The 27,965-nt window shown below is 36.3% G+C and overlaps 1 protein-coding gene across 4 annotated transcripts in view; it reads right to left on the minus strand.

Annotated features, from left to right (window-relative positions):
- The window catches only part of EIF5B (eukaryotic translation initiation factor 5B), a 94,524-nt gene that overhangs the window by 62,197 nt on the left and 4,362 nt on the right, over window positions 1-27,965 (minus strand). For 2 of the 4 annotated variants that reach the window (XM_045445723.1, XM_045445722.1), the window contains exons 2-3: window positions 10,521-10,555; window positions 48-79 (exon numbers count right to left, since the gene is read on the minus strand). The exons of the other annotated variants lie outside the window; for them this stretch is intronic. In XM_045445723.1, the coding sequence (XP_045301679.1) occupies window positions 48-79; window positions 10,521-10,555 (67 nt within the window). The remainder of the gene's footprint in view (window positions 1-47; window positions 80-10,520; window positions 10,556-27,965) is intronic. 4 annotated transcript variants of the gene reach the window in all.

Raw genomic sequence — 27,965 nt, forward strand, 5'->3', positions numbered from 1 at the left:
TTGAGTCTTAACCACAATGGTTTCTCAAGTGTTCCTTTGATACATACTGAACTTGCTGCTCCAGACTCAGGAAAAGGTCATAAAGAGTAAACCATATTACAATGTCAGGACATGAAAACAACATACGTATCATATTAGTGATTTAAGCCAAAACATTGAAATTTGGTTTTTAAAGTTTATTTATTTATTTTGAGAGACAAAGAGAATGAGAGAGAGAGAGAGAGAGAGAGAGAACACACCCCAAGCTGGTTCCGTGCTGTCAGCACAAAACCCAACGCGGGGCTTAATCTCACGAACCATGAGATCATGACCTGAGCCTAAATCAACAGTGGGACGCTTAACCAAATAAGCCACCCAGGCACCCCTAAGCTGAAACTTTAGAGTATACCTACATTTTCAGTGCTACTCCTATACCTACCCACTATAAACTACAGCTTACGATTTCAATAAACTTAAGAGTCAAACCTAAAATGCAGCCATGGTGGTAACAAAAGCTTTAAAAGCTTTAAGGAATCTGTAAAAAATACTTTTCTGTAGGTATGTCTTTCTGCAAACCACTTTTTCCTTTAATAATGCTGTAACAGTCCTAATAATGTTTCCTGTGACAGCCCCCAATCCTTTATTCTAAACTTATTACCGATTTACAGAAATAAAAAGCTATTGTACTCGACTCATGTTTTTACAAGCCACATTTTTCCATCAAGACCGTAAAAATGTTATGACTTAATGGCCTTAAAAAATAAAGGTATTAAAAATACTGTTATGTGTAGATTTTTAAGAACAGCAAAGCTACTTTCTAAAGTGGGTTTACCATTTAATATTCACACCAGCGACATATGGAGATAACCATTTTTTTCACATCCTAGTCAGTATTCGATATTATGGCTACTTTCCCATTAAGATACTCTAATAAATTAAGTGGTAATATCATAATAGTTTTTTCTTTTTTTAATTTATTAACATTTATTTATTTTTGAGAGACAAAGAGAGACAACGAACGAGCAGGGGAGGGGTAGAGAGAGGGAGACACTAAATCAGAAGCAGGCTCCAGGCTCTGAGCTGTCAGCAGAGGCGGATGTGGGGCCTGAGATCATGACCTGAAGTGAAGTCAGACACTTAACTGACTGAGCCACCCACGTGCCCCATAATAATTTTCATTTGCATTTTCTTAAAGGATAGGTTAATTACATATTTTTTCATGTGTTTGTCATTCATTCACAGAATAGTACTCTGTGAAATGTCTGTTCATATTGTTTGCCCATTTTCTAATAGCACTGAATGTTGAATTTTGAGAACTCTTTTTATGTTCTCTATGAGTCATTGGTCAAATATGGTTTATACATATGTTCTTCCAGTCTGTAGCTCACTTTTTCATCCATTTAACAGCATTTTTATTAAAGGAAAAAAAATTAATTTTCATGTGGTACTCTTTACCAAGATTTTATGAATCATGCATTTGGTGTCATGACTAAGAACATTTCATCATGCCATAGGTCTTGAAAATAAAACCTTTGTTATCTTCTAAAAGTTGGGTGCTTTAATGTTTTATATTTAAATCTATGATCTATTTTAATTTTTTTCACCTATGGGTACTCAACTGCTCCAGCAACATTTTACACTAATCATTTTACACCTTCACCAAAAATCACTCAGCTGTACTTGTATAGGGCTATTTCTGAGTCCTCCATTCTGCTTTACTGATCTATGTGTCTTTCCTTCAGACATTTACATTGTCATGATTAATGGAGCTACATAATAAGTTTTAAAATCAGGTGGAATGATTTCTTCCCCTTATTAATCATTATGAGAATTGTTTTATCTATTCTTAACTTTGACTTTTGAAATATATTTTAGAATAATCTTGTATACATCTACGAAAAGTATCTTGCTAGAATTTGAATATAAATTGTGACTTCATCATGTTGTCTTTCAATCTATGAACACAGTAAGTTTTTCCATTTATTTAAATCAGATTTCTTTCATCAGTGTTTCAAAATTTTCACAAAACCTGTATTTAAAAACTTTTTTTAAAATATTTTTTAGAGAGATAGAGAGAGCATTAGTAAAGGAGGGGCAGAGAGAGAAAGAGAGAGAGACACACAGAATCTGAAGCAGGCTCTTCGGAGCTTCTTCAAGCTGAAGAAGTTTCCCTCTATTTCTAGTTTTCTGAGTTTCATCATGAATGGGTGATGTATTCTTTTTTTTTTTTTTTTTTTTAATTTTTTTTTCAACGTTTATTTATTTTTGGGACAGAGAGAGACAGAACATAAACGGGGGAGGGTCAGAGAGAGAGGGAGACACAGAATCGGAAACAGGCTCCAGGCTCTGAGCCATCAGCCCAGAGCCTGACGCGGGGCTCGAACTCCCGGACCGCGAGATCGTGACCTGGCTGAAGTCGGACGCTTAACCGACTGCGCCACCCAGGCGCCCCTGGGTGATGTATTCTTGTCAAAAGCTTTCTTTTTCACATAAAAATAACCAAAAGAATTTTTTTTAAGTTTTCTCCATCAATTGGTGTAATCATAAACAATTTTTCTTCTTTCACCTGTTAATGTGGTAGATTACACTTACTGGTTTCTGAATCATGAATCAGTCTTGCATCACCTGAATTCATTCCATTTCTTTTTATTTCTTTTTATTTGTCAAGATGTATGTGTATTCAATTCTATTTGTTAATATTTTTAAATTTTTTTAAGTATATTTATTTATTTTTGAGAGAGAGTGAGCACAAGCAGGGGAGGGCCAGTGGGGGGGGGGGGGGGGACGACACAGAATCTGAAGCAGACACCAGGCTCTGAGCTGTCATGCAGAGCTCAATGCAGGGCTCAAACCCATACATTATGAGATCATGACCTGAGCCAAAGTCAGATGCTTAACCAATTGAGCCACCCAGGCGCCCCGTCTATTTGTTAATATTTCATTAACGATTATTGCAATCTATATTTATGAGGATATCAGCTTGTAGTTTTCCTTTTTGTGTGTACCACTTTTGACTGGCTTTGACATCAGGGTAGTACCAGTTTCATAAAAAGATCTAGAAGGTTCAGTCTCCTCTCCTATATTCCAGAAATGATTATAGAGCATTGGTGTTACTACTTCTTTAAACATTTGATAGAAAACTCCAGTAAAACCATCAGAGTCTGCAGACTTATTTTTCAGGACTTCTTTTTTTTAGTAAAGGGGAGGGCAGGGGTGGGGAGAAGGAGGGAGAGAGAATCCTAAGCAGGCTCCACACCCAGCACAGAGCCCAATGTGGAGCTCAATCTCATGACCTAGAACTGAAATCAAGAGTTGGACACTTAACTGAGCCACCCAGATGCTCCCATGACATTTTAAATTATGAATTCAATTTCCTTAATAGGAATAAGGCTCTTCAAATTATCTATTTCACCTTGGTGAGCTTTGATAGTTTAAGAAGTTAGCTCATTTCATTTAAGTTCTCAGATTCATGTGTATAGAGTTGTTCACAGTATCTCTTTTTTTCTTTTCGATACACATCTATAATAATATCCCCTATTTCCTCCTTAAAGGCCTGTATCTAGTCAATAAATTGAGTCAGTAATTTGCAACCTTCAAGCAATCGGTCCAGGTAATTTTACTAGTATAGCATTTAAGAAAGAAGTGATACCATTTCTCCACAATCTCTAGAAAATAAAAGCAGAGTTTTCCTAACTCATTCTGTGAAGCGAGTATCACCCCAGTACCAAAACGAAAAACAGTATAAGGAAACTACAAATATCACTCATAAACAAAGATGTCAAGATCCTCTAAAAAATATATTAGAAAGGCACCTGGGTGGCTCAGTCAGTTGAACATCCGACTTTGGCTAAGGTCACGATCTCATGGTTCCTGAGTTTGAGCCTCACATCGGGCTCGCTGCTGTCAGCATGGAGCCTGCTTTGAATCCTCTGTCCCCATCTCTCTCTGCCCCTCCCCGGCTCACACGCTCTCTCTCAAAAATAAATAAAACATTTCAGAAAATTAGCAAATTAAAGCCAACAATGTATAACATGAATTATACACTACAACCAATTAGAATTTATTTCAGATATGCAAGATTTGAATACAGGAAATACTGTGAAAATGCCAACAGATTAAATAACTTAGATGAAATGGACAAATTCCTAGAAAGACAAACTATTAGAACTGATTCAAGAAGAATTAGAAAATCTGAATACACCTTTAGTAAGTAAAGTAATTGAGTTACTAATTAAAAAGTTTTCCACTAAGAAAAGCCTAGAGCCAGATGACTTCACTGGTGAATTCTATGATACATTTAAAGAAGTAACATCAATCCTTCACAAACTCTTTTGGGCGGGGGGAAGGGGGCAGAGAGAAAGAAGTGAACACCGAGACCAATATTACCCAGATAACAAAACTAGACAAAGACATTAGAAAGGTATAGAAGAGGCAGTTGTAGAACATTGTGAATATACTTAATGCCACTAAATTATGTGGTTAAAATGGTAAATTTTATGTGTATTTTACAATATACAGAAAACTATCCCCCAAAAAAGGTACAAATGAACATTTGTGTGTACAAATATTCTCAACAAAATACTATCAAACCAAATCCAGCCACAGATTAAAGAAATTATGCATCATAATCAAGTTGAATGCACTCCAGGAACACAAGGTTGGGTTTAACACACAACAAAGCAATGTTATCAGGGCACCTGGGTGGCTCAGTTGGTTACACATCCAACACTTGATTTCAGCTGAGGTCATGATCTTGTGGGTCATGAGATGGAGCCCCATGTTGGGCTGTGTGCTGACAGCACAGAGCCTGGTTGGGATTCTCTCTCCCTCTTTCTCAGTCCCTCCCTCATTCTCTCTCAAAATAAATTGAAAAAAAAAAAAATAGAAAAAGCAATGCTATCAACTACATCAATAGGCCACAGGAAAATAAATAAATATATGTATATATATGATCATATTAACTGCCATAGAAAATACACTTTACAAACCCAACACCTATTCATATAAAACACTCAGCAAACAAGAAATAGACATCAAGACCTAAACAAATAGAAAGATGTTCCATGATCATGAACTGGAAAACAATATAGTTAAGATGTCAATTCTTCCCACCATGATCTACAGATTCAACCCCTTTGCAAATACCAACAAACTGATTCTACAGTTTAAAAGGAAAAACAAGACTTTGAATAGTCAACACAATACTGAAGAACAAAGCTGAAGGACTCTATCCTATTTCAAGACTTACTTAGGGGTGCCTGGCTGGCTAAGTTGGTTAAGCATCCAATTTCAGCTCAGGTCATGATCTCATGGTTCATGAGTTCAAGCCCCATCTTGGGCTCTGGGCTGAAAGCTTGGAGCCTGGAGCCAGCTTCGGATTCTCTGTCTGCCTCTCTCTCTCTGCCCCACCCCCCTCTTAATACGCACGTGCGCTCTCTCTCTCTCTGAAAAATAAATTTTTTTAAAATATGTTTAAAAAAAACACTTAAAGCTTACTATCAAGGCCGTAGAGTTAAAACAAAAAAAGATGCAGAATCTGTGGACCCTGGGTTTGGCAATGAGGTTTAAGATGAAACAAAAACCAAAAGCAGAATTTATCAGAGAAGAAATAATTTAGACTTTATTAAAATTTAAAATTTCTGCTTAGAAGGATACTGATAAAAAAATGAAAATACAAACCACACAATAACAGAAAATGCTGGCATGCCTTCCTTTATTGTACTTCACAGATACTCTGAACTTTCAAAGCAGCCCATGGATCAGAGTCATTTCGACTTTCAAGTCTCATGATGTAAGAAATACACTTTGTAAGGCTATAGCTGCCATAGACAGGGATTCCTCTGATGGGTCTGAACAACAACAACAACAAAACTGAAAACCTTCTGAGGAGGATTCACTATTATAGATGTCACAAACACATTTATGATTTATGGGGACGGATCAAAATATCAACATTAACAGGAATTTGGAAGAAGTTGGTTCCAACCGTCATGGATTACTTTGCAGGGTTCAAGACTTCAGTGGAAGAAGCAACTGCAGATGTGGTGGAAATAGCAAGAGAATGAGAACTAGAAGTGGAACCTCAAGATGTAACTGAAATGCTACAATCTCATGATAAAACCTTTAACAGGAGCTGTGTCCTATGGATAAACAAAGAAATGATTTCTTGAGATGGAATTTACTCCAGGTGAAGGTGCTGTGAAAACTGTTGAAATGACAATGAAAGATTTAGAATATTACATAAACTTAGTTGATAAGCAGCAACAGGGCTTGCTGCAATTTCGAAAGTTCTATCATTGAGTAAAAATACGCTATCAAACAGCATTGCATGCCACAGAAATATCATTCATGAAAGAGTCAATTAACCAACTTTATTGTTGCCTTCTTTTAAGAAATTGCCACAGTCACCCCAAACTTCAGAAACCACCAATGTGATCAGTCAGCAGTCATTAACATCAAGGCAAGACTCTACTCCATCAACACAATTATGAATTGCTGAAAGCTCAGATGATGGTTAGCATTTTCTACCAATGCAGTATTTTTAAGTTAATGTTACATACATTCGTTTAGACATAATGCTATTATTTGCACACAGTAGACTACAGTATACTGTAACATAATTTTCATACGCACTGAGAAACCAGAAAACTGATCTGACTTGCCTTATCGCAGTGGTACAGAACCAAACATGCAGTATCTTTGAGGTATGCCTGTATTTGCAAAACACTACTGACTAAAGGACTTGTATCCAAAATATGGGAAAAGAAATTTAAACCTAATAATAATAATAACAATAACAGAGAACCCAATTAAAATATGAACAGGGGTGCCTGGGTGGCTCAGTTGGTTAAGGTTAAGCATCTGTCTCTTGATGTCGGCTCAGGGTTGTGATCTCATGGTGTGTGAGCTGGAGCCCCGTGTCCGGCTCTGTGCTAAAAGTGCAGGGCCTGCTTCAGATTCTCTCCCTCTCTCTCTGCCCCTCCCCTGCTCACACAAGCTATCAAAATAAATAAACTTAAAAAATAAAAATACGAATAAGGATTTTAACAGTCACTTGACCAAAAGATACATAAATGGCAAATACAAAAAGAGATAAAATGCTTATCATTTGTCATGAGGGTAATACAAATTAAAACAAGGAGACAGCACTTCGTACCTATCACAATCACTAGAATCCAAGAAACTGCCAATATCGATTGTTGGTGAGAATGCAAAATAGCAGATTCTGGGCTTGAGGTAAGTCTGGATCACTGTGTAATACTAGAAAGCAAGTGATTACCATCTTTCCCTACCCACCCCTGCCCAAAACAATGAGTGTATAACTAAGAACGTAGGGACCAAGCGAAAGAGCACTCAACTGGCAACAAGAGGAACAAATTAATTTCTTAATTAAAGCAACAAATTAATATAGTATGAGATTTTAAACTAAAATATAAAATATTGTCCCCAAGTCCACACTGATGGAGATGAATGAATGAATGAATGAATGGGGACGAGACGAGTCTCCCATGCAGAATTCTAAGTAAGTTATTCAGACATGCCACCATTAAGGAAATGGATAATTTCCCACTTAAATGTGAGCAACACACAGTGATTTACTTCCAAAGAGTACAGTATAGAAAAAAGGAAGAAAAGAGTAACTGTATAATGTAAAAGCCTGACAAATATAGCCAAATGATCTGGGTCAACATAAGTGATTTGTTGAAGTCTTCTCAAAGATAAGAGGAGTCCAAGGAAAAATGACAATCATTTACAATGACTCCAAAGAAAATGCTTTGCTATAAATCTAACAAAACATGTATAGAATTTGTAAGCTGAAAATCACAAAATGGTGATAAAAGAAATTCAAGATGAACTTAATAAAATGGAAATATACCATGTTCAGGAACTAGGAGATTCAACACAGTAAAGATGTCAATTCTCCCCAAAAATGACATTCAAATTTAAGCAATTCCAATAAAAATCCCAGGAAGATTTTTGGGACATAACCAATATACATAAGACTACTCCAAAATGCATATGGAAAACAAAACAAAAACAAAACAAAACAAAACAAAAAAACCAAAAACTAGAATAACTAAAACATTCTAGAAAAACTTAAAAAAAAATGACTTTAGGGACACATGGGTGGTTCAATTGGTTAAGCTGACTCTTGATTTCAGCTTAGGTCATGATCTCACAGTTCGTGAGATTGAGCCTCGTGTGCTGTGCTGACAGCATGGAGCCTGCTTGAAATTCTCTCTGCTGCTCTCTCTCCTCCTCCCTGGCTTGTGTATGTGCTCTCTCTCAAAATAAATAAACAAACATAAAAAAAAATTTATAATGACTTTAGCAGATTTTGAGAATAACCAAAACTGTGGTTCTGGCAGATGGACAGACACAGATATCAACAGACACATGTATCAACAAGAAGAGGGAATCTCAAATTAGCCCCTACAGAAGTATGGCCAACTGATTTTTGACAAAGGTGCAAAAATTAATTCAAGAGAAGAAAGACAGTCTTTTCAACAAATGATGCTAGGGCAAATGGACATGTATTTGTACAAAAAAATGAATTCCAATCTCATTACTTATGCAAAAATGAACTCAAGATACATGACAGACCTAAATGTAAAACATGAAAATATAACTTTTACAAAAAATTTGGGGGGATCTAGCATTAATCAGGTTTTAAGACTTCCTGAAATTAAAAGTACAATCCAAAATAAATTGGGCTTCATCAGAATTAAAAACTCTGGCTATGCAAAAGACCTTATGAAGGGAATGAATAGGGGCACCTGGGTGGCTCAGCTGGTTAAGTGCCCAACTTCAGCTCAGGTCATGCTCTCTTGCACTTTGTGAGTTTGAACCCTGTGCTGGGCTCTGTGCTGACAGCTCAGAGCCTGGAGCCTGCTTCACCTTCTGTCTCTGTCTCTCTCTCTCTCTCTCTCTCTCTCTCTCTGTCCCTCTCCCATTAAGTGCTCTCTCTCAAAAATAAGTAAACATTAAAAAAAAAATAATAAAAAAATACATCTTTGAAGGGAATGAAAAAACAAGCCACAAAGAGGGAGAGAATATTTGCAAACCACATTCTGAAAAGGACTATTATCTAAAGTATACAAATAACTCTAAGAACTTAACATAAAAATCCAAATAATCTAAATTAGAAAATGGACAAAGGCATAAGAGGACATTTCACTGAAGAGCATTTACATATGGAAAATAAAGGATATTCCACATCATTAAGGCATTTGGGAATATCACTACGCACAAATCAGAATGCCCTCTCTACAAAAAAAAAAAAAAATGTGATAATAACCAATGTTGGTAAGGATGTACAGGATCTGGATCACTCAAACATTGCTGTTGGGAATGTAAACTGGTATAGCCACTCTGAAAAACAGTCTGTCATGTTCTCGCAAGACTAAAAATGTACTTACCATTTGGCCCAGCAATTGCACTCTTACACATTTATCCCTGAATAATGAAATTGTTCTCATGCAGAAACTTGTACACAAATGTTTATAGTGGCTTCATTTGCCATAGCCAAAAACTGGAAACAACCCAATTGTCCTTAATGGGTGAATGGTTAGATAAACTGTGGTTCATCCCCATTCCATAGAATACTATTAAGCTATAAAATGGAAAGAACTATCAATTCATGCAACAAGTGGATGAATCACAAGAGAATTAAGGCTGACTAGAAAGAAGTCAATCCCAAAGATTACATATATACAGGATTCCATTTATAAAACGTTTTGAAAAGAAAAAATTTTACAAACGTAGAACAGATTCAATGTTACCTGGAGTAGGGATGGGCAAGGAAGGGGAGGTGCACAGAAAGGAGATGAATATGGTCACACATGAACAACATGAGAGATTCCTACAGTGATGTTCTATACTTTGACTCTGGTAGTGAATACACAAATCTACACAGGTGATAATACTGTATAGTACTAAACACAAACACAAATGAAACTGGGCAAATCTGAATATGGTCACTGAACGGTATCTAGGCCAATATCCAAGTTGTGATATTGCATAATTTTACAAGATGTTACCATGTTGGGGAAACTGGGTAAAGGTACAAGGATCTCTCTGTATTGTTTCTCACAACTGCATGTCTACAGTTATCTTAAAAGTTTCATTTGAAAAACCAAACACTGTTAAAATAAAAAGGCAAGGCTGACTGAGTAGTTTCTTTTCAATGCATATATACCTGATGAAGAATGTGTGATATTAAGAACTCCTACAATCCAATATTAAATGATGTTATTTTTTAAATGGGCAAATGATCTGAACATTTAACCAAATGAGATTCAAGAATGACAAACACATAACAAGATAGTCAATGTCACAAATGTAAGAAAATATAAATTAAAGCAACAATGAGATGCCACTACACAGCCACCAGGATGACTAAAATTAAGGACTGATAATACTAAGTGTTGAGAGAGGATGTGGACCAACTGGAACACATCCCCAGAGGGAATGTAAAAATAGCACAGCCACTTTGGAAGAGACAGTTTGGCAGTTTCTTAAAGTTAAACATACACACTTACCATAGGACCCAGCAATCCCACTCCTAGGTATTTACCTAAGAGAAATGAAAACATATGTCCACACAAAGACTTGTACTCAAATATTCATAGCAGCTTTATTCATAATCACAAGAAGCTGGAAACAACCCAAACATCCATCTACCAGGTAATTTATAAACAAATTGTCATCTATCCACACATTGCACTACTAATCAATGATAAAAGAATTAATGTTACGTATACTGACATGGATAATCTCAAAAGTATTATATTAAGTGACTCAGCCAGCCAATAAAGGCTACAAACCCTATGATTCTACTTTTATGAATTTCTGGAAAAGAGAAAACTACAGTGACAAAAATAAAAAAATAAAAACAAAAAAACTAGTGATTTCTGGCCAAAAGCCAATTCATTGTAGGGAAAAAGTATTGACTACAAAGGGTCATAAAGGAACTTTTGGACTAATGGAAATATTCTAGATCATGACTGCAGTGAAGGATACACAACTATACACACTTATCAAAACTTATCAACTGCACCACTTGAAATCTGTTATATCAATACCTTGAAAAATGTTAATTTGAATTTCTAGTAATACTCTAACAATAGTTTAGAACTTAGAGTGCATTTATCAGTTTAAACAGTTATGGTTAAAAGCATGTAAACCTAATATAAATCATTTACCCGTTTTTATAAGTTATGAAAAATAAGAATAAAGCTATATCTTCTAATACTGTAATTTCTATTAACATGATATAATGTATAACTAAAATGATGTTACAATAAAAGAATCTTTTAAAAACATGGTATTTATTAATTGTGTGTGCAGGCATATACTCAACTTTGGTATTTGGCTTTTTGGAATTAAATAAAAATCATATATAAAAATAAAGACATACTTCATTTTGAGATCAATATAGTAAAACCTTTAACGATACAAAACACTATCCAAAAAAAGTTCACTGAAAAAAAGTAAAAGGAAAATTAACCTTATATGCAAATCTCTCAATCCCACACTTGGCAAATTTCATTTAATAATGACAGGCATTTTCCATTAAAGTCTAATGTAAAGGTAGACAAGTATGTAGAAAATGCAACCCTTGCCAAACTATTTCAGAATTCAAAATCTTCAAGCTTCCTAAGACTTTCTCCTACCAGCCCCTCTTCACCCCCTGTGGAAGTTTTACAACCTGGCCCCAAATTTCTCTGACACTCAGAGACAGTGCTCTGTCACCTTCACTTTAACTTGGGGCTACTGATCAACTGACTATGGTAGAAATGATGCTATAGTTCCTGGGCCCATAACCTTCCCTGGCAACATCTACTTCCTGACTTTTGAGATGTTCACTGCCAAGCTAATAAGAATGTCCAGACTACAGAGAGATCAAATATAGATGTTCCAGCTAAAGTCCCAACCAAGAACCACCATGATGATCCACCAGAAGTGAGTGAGGTGCCAGGTAAGGTAGCCTTTAAGATGACCCCACCACAGCCACCATTTATCTGCAACCACATGAGAGACCCCAAGTGAGACCCACCTGAGTCAAGTCAACCCTAAGAACCAAGAGATAATGATTTTTATTACTTTAAGCCACTAAGTTTGGAATGACTTATTACAATGCAAAAATAATTGGAGCACCTATATATTTCTTCCTATTTCTAATCAATACCAAGACCTATAGAAAGGGTGAAATCCAAAACACAACATTTCTTCCTCTCTACTCATCCCTAAATTGAAAAACAAATTGATCGTAATCTCGAAGTACCGAGGGAAATGCTGGGGGAAGGAACAGTCATGCCTAACCCTGTTACTACTTTTCAATTTACTTTGGTTTCTGCTCATCTCTCCCAAAACTCTTATCAACAATTAGTGGAAAAGCATACCGAGGAATCCAATTCTTTACTCCTACTCCTAACTCTATCCTAGCAGCACCAATAGCAATAAGGAAAACAGAGAATCCTGCCTTCTCCATAGGATGCCTTTTAGCATTTCTCCAATCTCCATCTCTTCTTACCCAGCACTCCTTGATTATCAACAGTTACATATGCAAAAAGGAAAAATAAGACAAAAGAATGAAAAGCTCCATAGTCATAGCTCTCTCACTAGCTCCCATCACTACCACAACCACCAACACCCAAAAGTGCTCACTCTCCACTCCCCCAGTGGAGTTCTATCTTATGTACTACAACCACTTAATTCAGAGCTACCTATTCACATTTGGGGAGGAGGGAGCTCCCCCAGCTTACTATTTCCTTATAAACTAAGTTTTGACTCCTTTAAAAGGGATATGAAACCATATGAAATGCTACTTTCATTGCACAATGCAATGCAAACAGAACATATCTTACTACCTTCCACAAAATTCAGCCTAATTCACCACTTTCTAAATACCTGATACATTAAAGTGACCACACAAGGGCAACACAAGCATCATCTTGCAGACCCCAAAATACATATAATCTAAATTCATACATATTATTGACTCAAATGTGTCTAAATATAAAATCAGTCCAGGGCATTTTTTTCCAAACTGGAGTGTGTACCCTTGATTGGGGGGGGGGGGGGGGGGGGGAGTGTCAGGAGTGGAAATCAGGATTGTGGGTTATTTCAGAAGCCTAAAAATTCTCCCTAGTGGCTTCTGTTTTAGCTGTTTCTAAATTAAAAAGAATTTTTTTTAAATGTTTATTTTTGAGAGAGAAAGACAGCATGTATGCATACGGAGGAGGTGCAGAAAGAGAGGGAGACACAGAATCCGAGGCAGGCTCCAGGCTCTGAGCTGTCATCACAGAGCCTGATGTGGGGCTCAAACTCAGACCATGAAATCATGACCTGAGCAGAAGTCGGATGCTCAAACGACTGAGCCACCCAGGCACCCATTTTTAATTAAAAAAACATTTTTTTAAAATTTATTTATTTTTGAGAGAGAGACAGAGTGTGAGCAGGGGAGGGGCAGAGAGAAAGGGAGACACAGAATCTGAAACAGGCATCAGTCTCTGAGCTGTCAGCACAGAGCCAGATGCAGGGCTCAAACTCACAAGCTGTGAGATCATGACCTAAGCCGAAGTCAGACGCTTAACTGACTGAGCCACTCAGGTGCCCCTTAATTTTAATTTGATAATAAAGATTTAAGATAAACATGTCATGAATCATCCAGATAGCCACCTTATCAGACTGTACTGTCACGGAATATCAACCAAAGCTTTTGTTTACAAACCTCCACTTGAAATTTGATGAAAAAGATCAGGAGCAGACGATGTAAACATTGTGCCAACAGAAGGTGCTATAACACAAAACTTAAAATCATTAGTTCAAATTGAAAAAATTATTAGAAAAATTGAGCCCTTGCTGAACTCAAAAGAAGTCTATTACAGGAATCAATATAGTAACAATAAAATGGTCAATTTGGATACTGCCACTCAAAGAATTAATCCGGAATAAACAGCAACAATACCACCTTGTTAGAGATGCAAAATCTTAGGTCCCACCCCAGACTTACTAAATCAGTATCTCTTTTTTAACAAGATCCATAGGTTAATTACATGCACATTAAAGTTTGAGAAGCACTGATTTAGAATCGACAACACAGTAATATCATCTTTCATGTCAATGCTACAAATTTGAATGTAAAAAATCTTCTATTTCTTACTATTTGATAGAAGAGTATTTTGGGTCTCATACTTTCACAAGAAATACCAGTTTTATACTTAGTATTACCCCCGTAGATATGTATAGACACTATTGATAACTTAAGCCAATATTCTGAATTAATATCTTAAGAAAGGACACAATCTAAGCTCTAAAATAACTGATCAAATTGAGCACATTCAGAAAAAAACAAACAATTTGAGTACATTCAGCACTCACTGAAAGTGAACCTGTAGTCTATATTCTGTACAAGTAACTCTGGTCCTTTAATCACTGTCAAAGGTATAATATCCACTGGGACCCCTGGGTGGCTCAGCTGGTTAAGCAACCAACTTCAACTCAGGTCATGATCTCACATTTCATGAGCCCCACGTCAGGCTCTGTGCTGACAGCTCAGAGCCTGGAGCCTGCTTTGGATTCTAAGTATCCCTCTCTCTCTGCCCCTCCCTAGCTCGCACTCTGTCTCTGTCTCTCTCTCAAAAATAAACACGAAAAAAAATTTTTTTAAGTATTATTTCCACCTAATATACTTTGGTATAGTACCCACAATAACCAAATAGACATTAATAAAATTTTTATGCAGGAAACTACTCTCAGGAGAAGATACTTGTCAATAAACAACTGGCTGGACAACACCATCAGTAGAAAGAGCTGGCTGCACCTGTGTACAGAATTACTAGGCAATAGAGAAGCAAATGAAGATCTAGGATATTCTTTGTCATCCACCCTGGTAACTCAAATATACAGCACACTCCTTTTCCTGTTCGTTCTGATCTGGCCTGCTCTGAGGGAAGTTTTAATTAGAAAGGGATCTGAAAGACACATATATAATAATTTTGGGAAGCAAAACTGCAATCTGAAGGGTGGCACTCCTATAAACTAAATTCCACATTCTCTCTGCATCTCCTCACTGTATTATCTGTGCGTAAGAATATTTGTTCCATTAAAATGTAAGATCCTTTTAAACTCCTTTTTTTATGCCCAATTCACCTCAATACCTTCTACAACTAATAATGACCAAGAAATTTAATACATTCCAAATAGGCATTATTAAATAAAGAAAAAACTCTATTCTGGAATAGCAACTACAACTTTCATACAATTGGGAAGGCAGGTTCATCACAGCAGCTTAATAAAAACCACACTACCGCAATAACAATTACTGAACTTTTATTTTGATCACAGAACTTCCAAATTGAATTTTCTGAAACAAATTCAAACAGTTAAAAAAAAAATCCCATGAGAGAAAAGTACAATGACATTTCATTTATCCAAACACAGACAAGGATTCTACTGTATGTGAAATTTCCAAATGAATGGAAATGCACCACTCTTTAAAATTTAAGATGTAAATCTTTCTTATGCTGATTATGTAACCTCCAGAAATACTATTTACAAATGTCTGAGGCTGGGGCGCCGGGGTGGCTCATTCTGTAAAGCATCTGACTTCGGCTCAGGTCACAATCTTCCAGTTCATGGATTTGAGCCGGGCATCCAGCTCTGTGCTGACAGCTCAGAGCCTGGAGCCTGCTTTGATTCTGTGTCTCCCTCTCTCTCTCTCTGCCCCTCCCCTGCCTGCACTTGGTCTCTATCTTAAAAATAAACATTAAAAAAATTTTTTTTAAATGTCTGAGGCTGTTTCAAATGATGAGGAAATAAAAGAGTAGGTAGAATATAGATGAAACAAGATCATCCATGAATCTGTAATATTTGAAACTGAGTGATGGACACATGTGGATTCATTATTCTACTTCTGTATGTGTTTGAAAATTTTCATTTAAGAAAATTTATACTACAGCAGTCAAAACAATGTGGTACTGGTATAAGGCTAACCACAGACCAAAGGAATAAAAAATCCAGAAATAAATCCATTCATCCATGGTCAGTGGACTTGACAGCAGTGCCAACACCAATCAACAAAGAAATAGTCTCCTTCAACAAACGGTACTAGGTCTAGATTTCACATATAAAAGATGTTGAACCTCTAATTCACATCATATACATAAATTGACTGAAAATGGGTTAAAGACATAAATTTAAGTACTAAAACATAAAATTCTTAAGAAAACATAAAAGTGAATCTTGATGACCTTGGACTTGGCAATAAGATTCTTAGCTACAATACCAAAGGTACAAGCAACAACAGCCAAAAAAAGAAGTTGGACTTCATCAAAATTAAAATTTTTTTGTAAAAGGGACACTATCAAGACAATGAAAACAGCCCATATAATGGAAGAAAATATTTACAATCATACTTCTGATAAAGGTCAAGTATCCAGAATATATACAGAATTCTTAAAACTCGACCTTAAAAAAACAGTTTAAAAATGAGTAAAGGACTTACACAGACTTTTTCCAAGGACATGCAAATTGATAGTGAATACATATGTGAATACACTGTGAATACATGTGAATACATCATTAGTAACCAGGGAAATGCAAATCAAAACTAGGATGGGACACCATTTCACAACTACTAGGGACACCATTTCACAACTACTAAGATGATTATTAAAAACAAAAATAAAAACAAAGGCCAAGATATGAAGAAATTAGAACCCTTTCACACTGCTGGCAGAAATGTAAAATGGTGCAGCCACTATAAAAAGTTTGGTGATTCCTCCAACATTTTTCACAAAACTAGAATTAATACTAAAATGTATATGGAACCACAAAAGACCACAAACAGCCAAAGCAAACTTGGGTGGGGGAGGGGAGAGAGGGGGCATGGGCAGGAGAGATATATCACAATCCCTGATTTCATGATATAGTACAAAGCTGTAGTAATAAAAACAGTATGAAACTGGCACAATAATAGACATGGGTCAATGAAACAGAATGGAAAGCCCAAAAGTAACATTTATATGGTCAATTAAATTATGACAAAGGAGGCAAGAATCTCTTCAATAAATGGTGCTAGGAAACCTGGACAGCTACATGTAAAAGAATGACACTGGACCAATTTTTTTTTTAAGTTTATGTATTTTGAGAGAGTGAGCGAGCAAACAAGGTAGGGGCAGAGAGAGATTTGGGGAGAGAGAGAGAATCCCAAGCAGGCCCTGAACTGTCAGCACGGAGCCCAAAGTGGGGCTTGAACTCATGAACCATGAGATCATGACCTAAGCCACAGTCAAGTCAGACGCTTAACCAACTGAGCCAACCAGGCACCCCTGGACTGCTTCCTAACACCATACACAAAAATAAACTCAAAATAGATTAAAGACCTAAATGTAAGACCTAAAAACATAAAATTCCTAGAAGATAACACAGGTAGTAATTTCTCTGACATAAGCTATAACATTTATCTAGATATGTCTCCTCTAAGGCAAAGAAAATAAAAGCAAAAATAAACTACTGGGACTATATCTAAATAAAAAAAACTTGTGTGCAGTGAAGGAAACCCATCAACAAAACCAAAAGAAAACCTCCTGAATGGAAGAAGATATTTGCAAATAACATATCCAATAAGGGATTCATATCCAAAATAAACACAGAACCTCTACAACCCCTCAAATAATCCGTTAAAAAAGGGCAGAGAACCTGAATAGACATTCTTCCAAATACATTTAAAGGGTCATCAGAAACATGAAAATATGCTCAACATCACTCATCTGCAGGCAAATGCAAATCAAAACCACAATGAGTTATCACCTTACAACCGTTCAGAATGGCTAGTATCAAAAACAGTAGAAGTAAGTGTTGGCAAGGATGAGGAGAAAAAGGAACTTTTGTGCCCAGTTGGTAGGAACATAAATTGGTACAGCCACTGTGGAAAACAATATGGAGGTTCCTCAAAAAATTAAAAATAGAAATAAAATATGATCCAGTAATTTCACTACTGGATATTTACCCAAATAAAACGATTAACACTAATTCAAAAAGATACATGCACCACAATGTTTACTGCAACATTACTTACAATGGCCTAGATATGGAAGCAATCCAAGTATCCATCGATAGACAAATGGATAAGGAAGTTGTGGTGTACATATACAATGAAATTACGCAGCCATTTAAAAAAAGGATGAGATCTTGCCATTTGTGACAACATGGATGGACCCAGAGGGTACTATGTTAAGTGAAAAAAGTTAGATTGAGAGACAAATACCATATGATTTCACTCATGTGGAATCTAAAAAAAATATATAAATAAACAAAACGCAGAATTAGGGGCACTGGGTGGCTCAGTCGGTTAAGTATCAGACTTCAGCTCAGGTCATGATCTCGTGGTTTGTGGGTTTGAGCCCCACATTGGGCCCTGTGCTGACAGCTCAGAGCCTGGAGCCTGCTTCAGACTGAGTCTCCCTCTCTCTCTCTCTCTCTCTCTCTCTCTCTCTCTCTCTCTCTCCGCTCCTCCCCGGCTTGTGCTCTTTCTCTCAAAACTCAATGAACGTTAAAAAAAAAAAATTTTTTTTTTAAAAAGCAGAATTAGACTTATAAATATGGAGAACTGATGCTTGCCAGAGGGGAGGGGATAGGCACAATGGATGAAGGGGAGTGGGAGATACAGGCTTCCAGTTATGGAATGAATAATATAGTCAGTGATATTGTAATAGCATTGTATGGTGTTGGACGGTAGCTACGCCTCTGGTGAGCATAGCACAATGTATAAACTTCTCCAAACACTATGTTGTACACCCGAAACTAATGTATCATTGTGCATCAACTATACTCAAAAAAAAAAAAAAGTTTGGTGGTTCCTCAAAACATTAAACATAGAATTACCATATACCCACCAATTCCACCCCTAGGTATATACTCAAGAGAACTGAATACAGGGACTCAAACACCTGTACATAAATGTTCATAGCAGCACTTTTCACAACAGCCAAAAGGTGCAAACAATCAAAAATGTTCATCACTGGATAAACGGATGAACATTATTTGGCATACATATACAAAATGAAATTATTCAGCTATAAAAACAAAATGAAGTACTGACACATTCTACAACATGGACGAACCTCCAAAACATTATGCTAAGTAAAAGAGTCCAGACACAAAAGGTCATATGTGGTATAATTCCATTACATGAAATATATATCCAGAACAGGTCAATTAAAAGACATAAAGTGGATTAGTTCTTGGTTGCCAGGAGCTCAGAGGAGGGGGAAATGGGGAGTGACTGCTTAATGGGCACAGATTTCCTTTGGAGGTGCTAAAACATTTTGGAATTAGAAGAAATAGCAAAACATTGTGAATGTATTAACTGCTACAGAATTACATTATTTAAAATGGTTGGGGTACCCAGGTAGCTCAGTTGGTTAAGCATCCAACTTTGGATCATGTCATGATCTCACTGTTCGTAAGTTCAAGCCCGTGTTGGGCTCTGTGCTGACAGCTCAGAACCTGGAACCTGCTTGAGTTCTGTGCATGTGTGTCTCTCTCTCTGCCCCTCCCCCACTGGCTTGCTCTCGCTCCCTCGCTCTCTCTCTCAAAAAAAAGAAATGAAACATTAAAGATAAAATTAAGTTAAAATGATCAGTTTCATGTTATGTTAATTTCACCTCAAAAAAACTTCACAATACTGATTACATATTTCATATTAACCCAACTAAGAGTGAATTAATGTAACAACACTCTATTCCTCTTTCAGTAGTAATAAGTTTGCAGGCTTTCAAAACGATTTTGTCCTTAAACCAAACAGAACAGAATGCAGTTACCACTTATCAGTTTAATAATTCCTTTCAATTCTAATTACCAAGAGACTGAGATAACCAAATTTTGAGAATTCTAAATAAGTTCAAAATGAGAACATGAAGAGAAAATCTACACAAGAAAAAAAAATTTTTAGCCAGATACCTATAACGCAAGTGTGAACTTAAAAAATTATGAGCTATACCACTATGAAATGCAGTGTAAACCTTGAACAAACTGTGAAAAGCCACTGTGCAGCTAGAAATTTGACATATGGACTGAATATTAAATATTAGAGGATTTGTGTTAATTGTACTAGGTGGGATAAGGGTATTGTGGTTATATTAAAAAAAACATTCAGGGAGAAATGTCAAGATATTAATAAAATACATGACAAAAATGGAGACAAAATTCTATTTACAATTAAATCTAGGTGATAAGTATATGGGGTTCATTATATTATTCCTTCAACTTTTCTGTGTGCTTGCAATTTTTATATTAGAAGTTAAACTTCTATATTTAAAACAATTACAGGGGCACCTGAGTGGCTCAGTCGGTTAAGAGTCTGACTCCTGATTTAAGCTCAGGTCATGATCTGAGGGTCATGAGATCAAGGGCCACATCAGGCTCATGCGGAGCACAGAGGTTGCTTAAGATTCTCTCTCCCCCTCTCTCTGCTCCTCCCCATCCCCACTCATGCGCCCTCCTTCCCACTCTCTTTCTAAAATAAGTAAAATAAAAATAAAAAAATGAGTAAAAATAAAATTTAAAAATTACAAGCTTGCATAAACAAAAGGTAAACTTTGGAATGAATTGGGCACCTATTACTTTGTCTCATAATTTTTGGAGTTTGGAAAGGTAATGCCTTCCCAACATTTCATTCCTTTAAGACTTTGTTAATTTTTTTTTTTTTTTCAACGTTTATTTATTTTTGGGACAGAGAGAGACAGAGCATGAACGGGGGAGGGGCAGAGAGAGAGGGAGACACAGAATCGGAAACAGGCTCCAGGCTCTGAGCCATCAGCCCTGAGCCTGACGCGGGGCTCGAACTCCGGGACCGCGAGATCGTGACCTGGCTGAAGTCGGACGCTTAACCGACTGCGCCACCCAGGCGCCCCAAGACTTTGTTAATTATTAATGTGTCTAAAAAAAGAAATTAGTTTTCATTATTTTGAGTTTAGAGCAAATTAAATTACTGAGAACTGAAAATCCACCAAGTACATACCTTTTTTTCTAGGTTCAGTCTTGACAAGTCATGCATTTAAGTAATATCTAACCTTAAGTAAAATGTCACTGACCTGGACTGAAGGATTATAAATTAAAATGAAAATATTAGATAACAGCACAACTGTCCCTGTACTGTTTTACACAGCATTAAATACTATCTATATGCAAGGTAAAATTTCAAATCTAACCATGTAAAAAAAATAGAAATAGCATGTACAAGTTCCAACCTAGAATAAGAGGGAAAAAAAATAGAAATAAAGCATGGCAGAAGTGGCACAAATGAAAACAAAATCGATGGCTGAAATAAAGTCAAATCTATCATTAATACAAGCAATATAAGTGACTTTAAATCCTTAAAGATAGGCTGTCAAATTCTATTATAAAAATTCAATGTTATGCTGTTTACCAAGACAGACCCAAAACAGCTACACAGAAAGGTTAAAAGGGAAAAGATGGAATACTCAACAAAACACTAGGAAACCAAATCCAAAAACATATAAAAGGGATTATACACCATGAGCAAGTGGGATCTATCCCAGGATTGCAAGGTTGATTCAACACAGAAAAATCAATTAACATAATCCAACATATGTGAATAGAAAAAAAGACAAAACCACATGATCGTCTCAGTAAATGCTGGCATTCAACAAAATCCAACACTCTCATGGTAAAAACTTTCTACAAATTAGAAACAGAATGGAAATTCCTCAATCTGAAAAAGGGCATCTAGGAAAAACAGAGTTAACATCATACCAAATGGGTAAATACTGAAAGCTTTTCCCCCTAAGATAAGAAACAAGACAAGGATACCCACTCTCCCCATTTCTAGTCAACATTATACTGTAGAATCTAGCCAGAGCTTTAAGCAAGACAAATAAGCCAAGAACATTTAGACTGGAAAAGGAGGAAACTATCTGAACTTGCAGATGACATGATCATGTCCACAGAATACACAAACATACATACGTACACACACACACACACACGTCAAAATATCATTAGAGCTAGTAAATGAGTTCAGTAAGATTACAGGATAGATCACTACAAAAATTGTAGAATACACAAACATACATACGTACACACACACACACGTCAAAATACCATTAGAGCTAGTAAATGAGTTCAGTAAGATTACAGGATAGATCACTACAAAAATTGCATACAAATTGTATGCACTAGTAATAAACAATCTGAAAATGAACTTAAAATAATTCTACTTTCTGGGTGTTGTATGGAAACCAATTTGACAATAAATTTCATATACTGAAAAAAAATAAAAAATAAAAAATAAAAAAATAATAATAATTCTACTTGCAACAGTGTAAAAAAGAATTAGATGCTTAAGAATACTTTTTTAAAGAACTGCAAATGTTGAACTCTGAAAACTGTAAAAAAAGAAAAAAATCACTGAGGGCATTCACTTTCGAATGTCCCCTCTCTGTAAAGAGAGCTTTCCTACTATTCTTCCTTTTTTAAAAAAAAACCTTTTTAATGTTTATTTTATTTTTAAGAGACACAGAGCATGAGTGGGGGAGGGGCAGAGAGAGAGAGGGAGACCCAGAATCTGAAGCAGGCTCCAGGCTCTGAGCTGGCAGCACAGAGCCTGACATGGGGCTGGAACCCACAAAACGTGAGATCGTGACCTGGGCTGAAGTCGGACGCTCAACCGACTGAGCCACCCAAGCGCCCGTATTATTCTTCCTTTCTAATCTTATATTCTAATAAACATTTGCCTGCTGCTGGCAAAAAAAAAAAAAAAAAAAAAAAAAAATCACCGAAAGTAAAGACCTAAGTAAGCGGAAAGACATCCCACACTCATGGATCAAAAGGCATTAATATTGACAATACTCCCAAAATTGATCTACAAATGAAATGCAATCCCACTCAAAATCTCAACTACCTTTCTTTCTTGTTGCAGAAATTGAGAAGTGACCCTAACATCTGTATGGAAATGTAAGGAACACACAATAGCTAAAACAACCTCAAAAACAAGTTAGAAACATCACTTTCCAATTTCTAAACTTACTACAAAACTAATGCAATCAGGAGAGTGTGGTACTGCAGTAAGGACACAAAGATCGAGAGAACAGTATTGAGTCCAGAAATAAACCCCTACACGTATGGCCAATTGATTTCAACAAGGAATTAGAGAGAGAATAGTCTTTAACAAATGGTGCTGGGACAACTAAATATTCACAGGCAAAAAATTAAGCTGGACTCCCACCTCACACTTAATAAAATGTAACTCAAAATAGCTCAAAAGCCTAAATGTAAGAGCTAAAACTACAAAGCTACAAGAAAAAAAAAAGAAACAGTAAATCTTCACGACTTTGGATTTGGTAACAGTTTCTTAGATCTAACACCAAAAGTACATGCAACGAAGACAAAAAAGATAAATCAGACTTCATGAAAATTAGGAACTTTTTTGCTACAAAGGGCAACGTCAAGAAAATGAAACAACAGGGGCACCTGCTGGCTCATCAGTAGAGCACGTGACTCTTGATCTCAGGGCTGTGAGTCTGAGCCCCACATTGGGTGCAGACATTACTTAAAACTCAAAAAACAAACAAACAAACAAACAAAAAAACCCAGAAAGTGAAACAACAACCTCCTAAGGCAGAAAATAACCCACAGAATGGGGACAAAGTATTTGCAAATCATATCTCACTGAGGATTTGCATTTAGAATATATAAATAACTGATATTCCTCAACAATAAAGAAATCAATTTAAAAATAGGCAAAGGATCAGAATAGAAAGTTCTCCAAACAAGATATACAAAGATCCAAAAAGCACATGAGGACATACTCAACATCTTAAGCCATCATGGAATGCAAACCAAAATCCCAGTAAGACACCACTTCTCACACCTACTAGAATGGCTATAAATCAAACAGTGAGAAGATAGAAAGTGCTGATGAAGAGATGTAGATTCTTTTGGAATTCTTTTCTTATAAACATTTTTTTAAATATGTTTATTTTTGGGGCGCCTGGGTGGCTCAGTCGGTTAAATGTCCAACTTTGGCTCAGGTCATGATCTCACAGTTCATGGGTTTGAGCCCGGCATTGGGTTCTGTGCTGACATGACAGCTCAGAGCCTGGAGCCCGCTTCAGATTCTGTGTCACCCACTGTCTCTGCCCCCTCCCCGGCTTGCACTCAATCTCTCTCTCTCTCTCTCTCAAAAATAAATAAATAAATTAATTAATTAATTTTAGTGTTTATTTTTAAACACTCTCAAAAATAAACTATACACACACACACACACACACACACACACACATTTATTTTTGAGAGAGAGAGTGTGTGAGTAAGGTAGGGGCAGAAAAAGGGAGGCAGAGAATCCCAAGCAGGCTCCTTCCTGTCAGCACAGAGCCCTCCCTACATGAGGCTCATATCCACGAACTGTGAAATCACAACCTGAGCCAAAATCAAGAGTCAGATGCCTAACTGAGCCACCCAGAGACCCCAAGAAATTGGAAATCTTCTACATGGTTGATTGGAATGTGAAATGGAGCAGCAGCTTTGACAGCTCCTGAACAAGTTAAATACAGAGTCACCCCTATGACCCAACAATTTAACTCCTAGGTATAAACACCAAAGAACTGAAAACATATGTCCACACAAAAACTTGTACAGGTATTTTTATAGCAGTATGATTCATAATAGCCAACAAGTAGCACCCCAAGGTCCATCAAGCAATGAATAGGAAAATAAAATGTAGTATATTCATATAATGGAATTTTAGAACACATGATTCTAGCCTTAGAAGAAATGCCAACCACAATGTCATCAGTCTTATCTATCAGCTTCACAAAAGCTCAGTACCTGAAACCTAATGACATAAATCTGAATTAAAACAGTACTCAATTTGGGGCGCCTAGATGGCTCAGTCAACTGAGCATCAGACTCTTGACTTTGGCTCAGGTCATGATCCCAGGGTCATGGGATCCACGTTCAGCACAGAGCCTGCTTAAGATTCTCTCTCTCTCCCCTCTGCCCCTCTCCCTTGCTTATAAAATAATAACAACAACAACAAAACCAACAGTGCTCAATTGTATTTTTAGGGACTGCTATCCAAAGTTTATGGTTTGAATAAAGTTTCAGAAACAGAAAAGCCACATATTTTAGACCTCAGTGGAAAGTACATTTCTATCACCAAAAGGAGGACTGAAAACCAATTATTCTAAAAAATGACTGCTACCTGGGTGAAAAATAGGGATTTCTCTTAAAGAACATACCTGAAATTTTACATACCATGTCTGAAACAGGAAGGACTGAAACATTAAATCATCATTGTTTTCACTTTAAACATACAGGCTAAGAGAAAAGCAATTATGTAATTAAATTGGTTGATAGACAAAGAAATTCTTTAAAGAAATTTTGGCACTGATTAACTTATAGACAATGGCTGTCATTCTTCTATTCTCCTTTTTTGAGTTCTTAATCTTTAATAGTTGTTTCACCAATAAAGACCCTATGAAGATATTAATTTTTCATTGGAAAGTCTGTATTTTGGAATATCAAGATTTCTTAAATCAGCTAGGGCAGCACAGTGAAAAGCCACAGGTTCTGGGGTCAGAGTCTACCTACCAGCTGAAAGGCTCTAACCACAAACATATTTTTACGTTAAATTCCACTTTCCCTTTATCTGTATTTACATAATAGTTCTTGAATCTCTATACGTTTCCCTTCCTCCTAGATTCTCAAGCTAGTTACAATGTGGTTATTGGTTCTAAATTAAGTTCTTTCGTTAAAGTTACATAAATATGTGGTTACTGCTAGGGCAAGCTGGGTTACTATGATTATTTCAATACTGTTTTAATAAGCGTTCAAAATACCTGTGTATTTTGTACTATAATTTCTCAACAGTTCATATTTGTCACAGGGCATAAATTAGAATGGGAGAGGAAAAGAAGTCATTTGAATGCTGCTGCAATGTAATCCTCTCCCTGTTCTCCCCCTTTTCACTATTTACATATTATCACAAATTAATAACCTAACCACAACTTAGGCCTCACCTTTTACACTATTTCTAGTAACAAAGTTCAGTGAGTTGGTCAGACACAAGATAACCATCTTAAAAGTTTTCTTATTAAACAAAAAAGAAAAATTACATAAACAGCAACCAAACTGTTAAGATATCTAGGAATAAGCCAAACGAGAAATATCCTAAAGACTCAAATAAAAAAAAATAAAATTTTACTCATCTACAATTAAATTAACCAAATAGAGAAGCATGTCTTATCAGCAATTTGTTTACTACGTTATTTCGATCACCTAGGACAATACCTGGCACTTAAGTGATTAGGCAGACAATACATTTCTTGAATGAGATAATTCAATATCATAAAGATGTCAAGTATACTAAATAATCCAAAAACTTAATGGGACTTAGAATTAAAACCAATCCCAACAGATTTGTAATAGACCTTGATAAGTTCACCTACTGCATAAAAAAAAAAAAATCATAAGAGCATGAACATGACCACAGATGTCTTAAGTTGTCCTTGAGCAGTTCTCAAGCATTTCTAACATCTGTTAGAAAAACACTAATGATGGTCCAACAGCTTAGAAAATGTCTCACACATGCCCAAATCTAGTTTAGGAATCCCTAAATCAGCTGTTCTCAAAGTAGTCCCCAAGACCTGTTCAGTGGGGTCTAAACTAATTCAAGAGATCAAATCTATTTTCAAAATAATACTAAGAAGCTATTACACTTCTTTATTCTCATTTTCTTACAACTGTAAGGTGGAGTTTTCAGGAGGCCACATGACGTGCGATACTGCTCCAAGAATGAATGCACAAACATATGAGAATCAAGTTCTCTTCTAAGCCAGACAGTAAGGAAATTTGCAAATATGTTTGATATCTGTCCTTTCATTACTTTTTGAAAATGATTACTTAACAACACTACTTATGTTAATATATAATGCGTTCATTAGTTTTTTAAGATTTTAGTTTTTTAAGTAAACTCTTTGCCAAGGTGGGGCTCAAACTTAAGACCTCAAAGATCAAGAGTATCATGCTTGGTGGCTCAGTCAGTTAAGCGTCTGGCTCTTGATTCTGCTCAGGTAGTGATCTCAGGGTTCGTGAGATCATGCCCCACAATGGGCTCTGTGCTGACAAAGTGGATGGAGTTGGCTTGGATTTTCTGTCTCCCTCTCTGCCTTCCCCAGTTCACATTCTATAAAAATAAATAAACATTAAAAATAAAAAAGAGTCCTACCAACTGAACCAGCCAGGCACCCCGAGTTTTATTTTTAAATTAATAACAACTATTTTAAGAACTTTTAATTTGTAATACAGTTAAGTATTGATAGATGTAACCCACATAAAAACGTTTTTAGTTCCTTAGGAAGTTAAGAATGTAAAGGGGTACTAGGACCAAAAAGTTTGAGAACTGCTGTTCTGACCTAACCACTGTTCTTCAGCTAAACAATGCTTTGCCTGCCTTACAGATCAAATCCAAGAAGGAAAGAAAACTTAGATAAATAAAGCACAATTAGTAGGCAAGCAACATCAAAAATAGCTGCATCAGCTCTCCAGAGATCACCATTATAGAAGGCTAAAGTTATTACAAGCTAACAACAAAAGTTTATCATCTGCTTTCTCATTCATGTATGGCAAACTATGACAAATATCACGTATCAATTTCCTAAAGTATCAATAAGGGAACAAGGTAAGCCAATAGAACTCTTGGATTATACATCTTTTTTATGATCGAATATATGAAAACACAAGGTTTTTAAAAAATTTTTTTAATGTTTATTTATTTTTGAGAGGAGGGGGGAGGGGCAGAGAGAGGGAGACACAGAATCCCAAGCAGGCTACAGGTTCTGAGCTGTCAGCATAGCTGGACATAGTGCTGGAACCCACGAACTGTGAGATCATAACCTGAGCTGAAGTCAGACGATTAACCAACTGAGCAGCCCAGGAGATAAGAAGGTTTTGTTTTG

The sequence above is a fragment of the Leopardus geoffroyi genome, chromosome A3 (genome assembly GCF_018350155.1).
Source record: "Leopardus geoffroyi isolate Oge1 chromosome A3, O.geoffroyi_Oge1_pat1.0, whole genome shotgun sequence".
In the NCBI taxonomy this organism is placed as follows: domain Eukaryota; kingdom Metazoa; phylum Chordata; class Mammalia; order Carnivora; family Felidae; genus Leopardus; species Leopardus geoffroyi.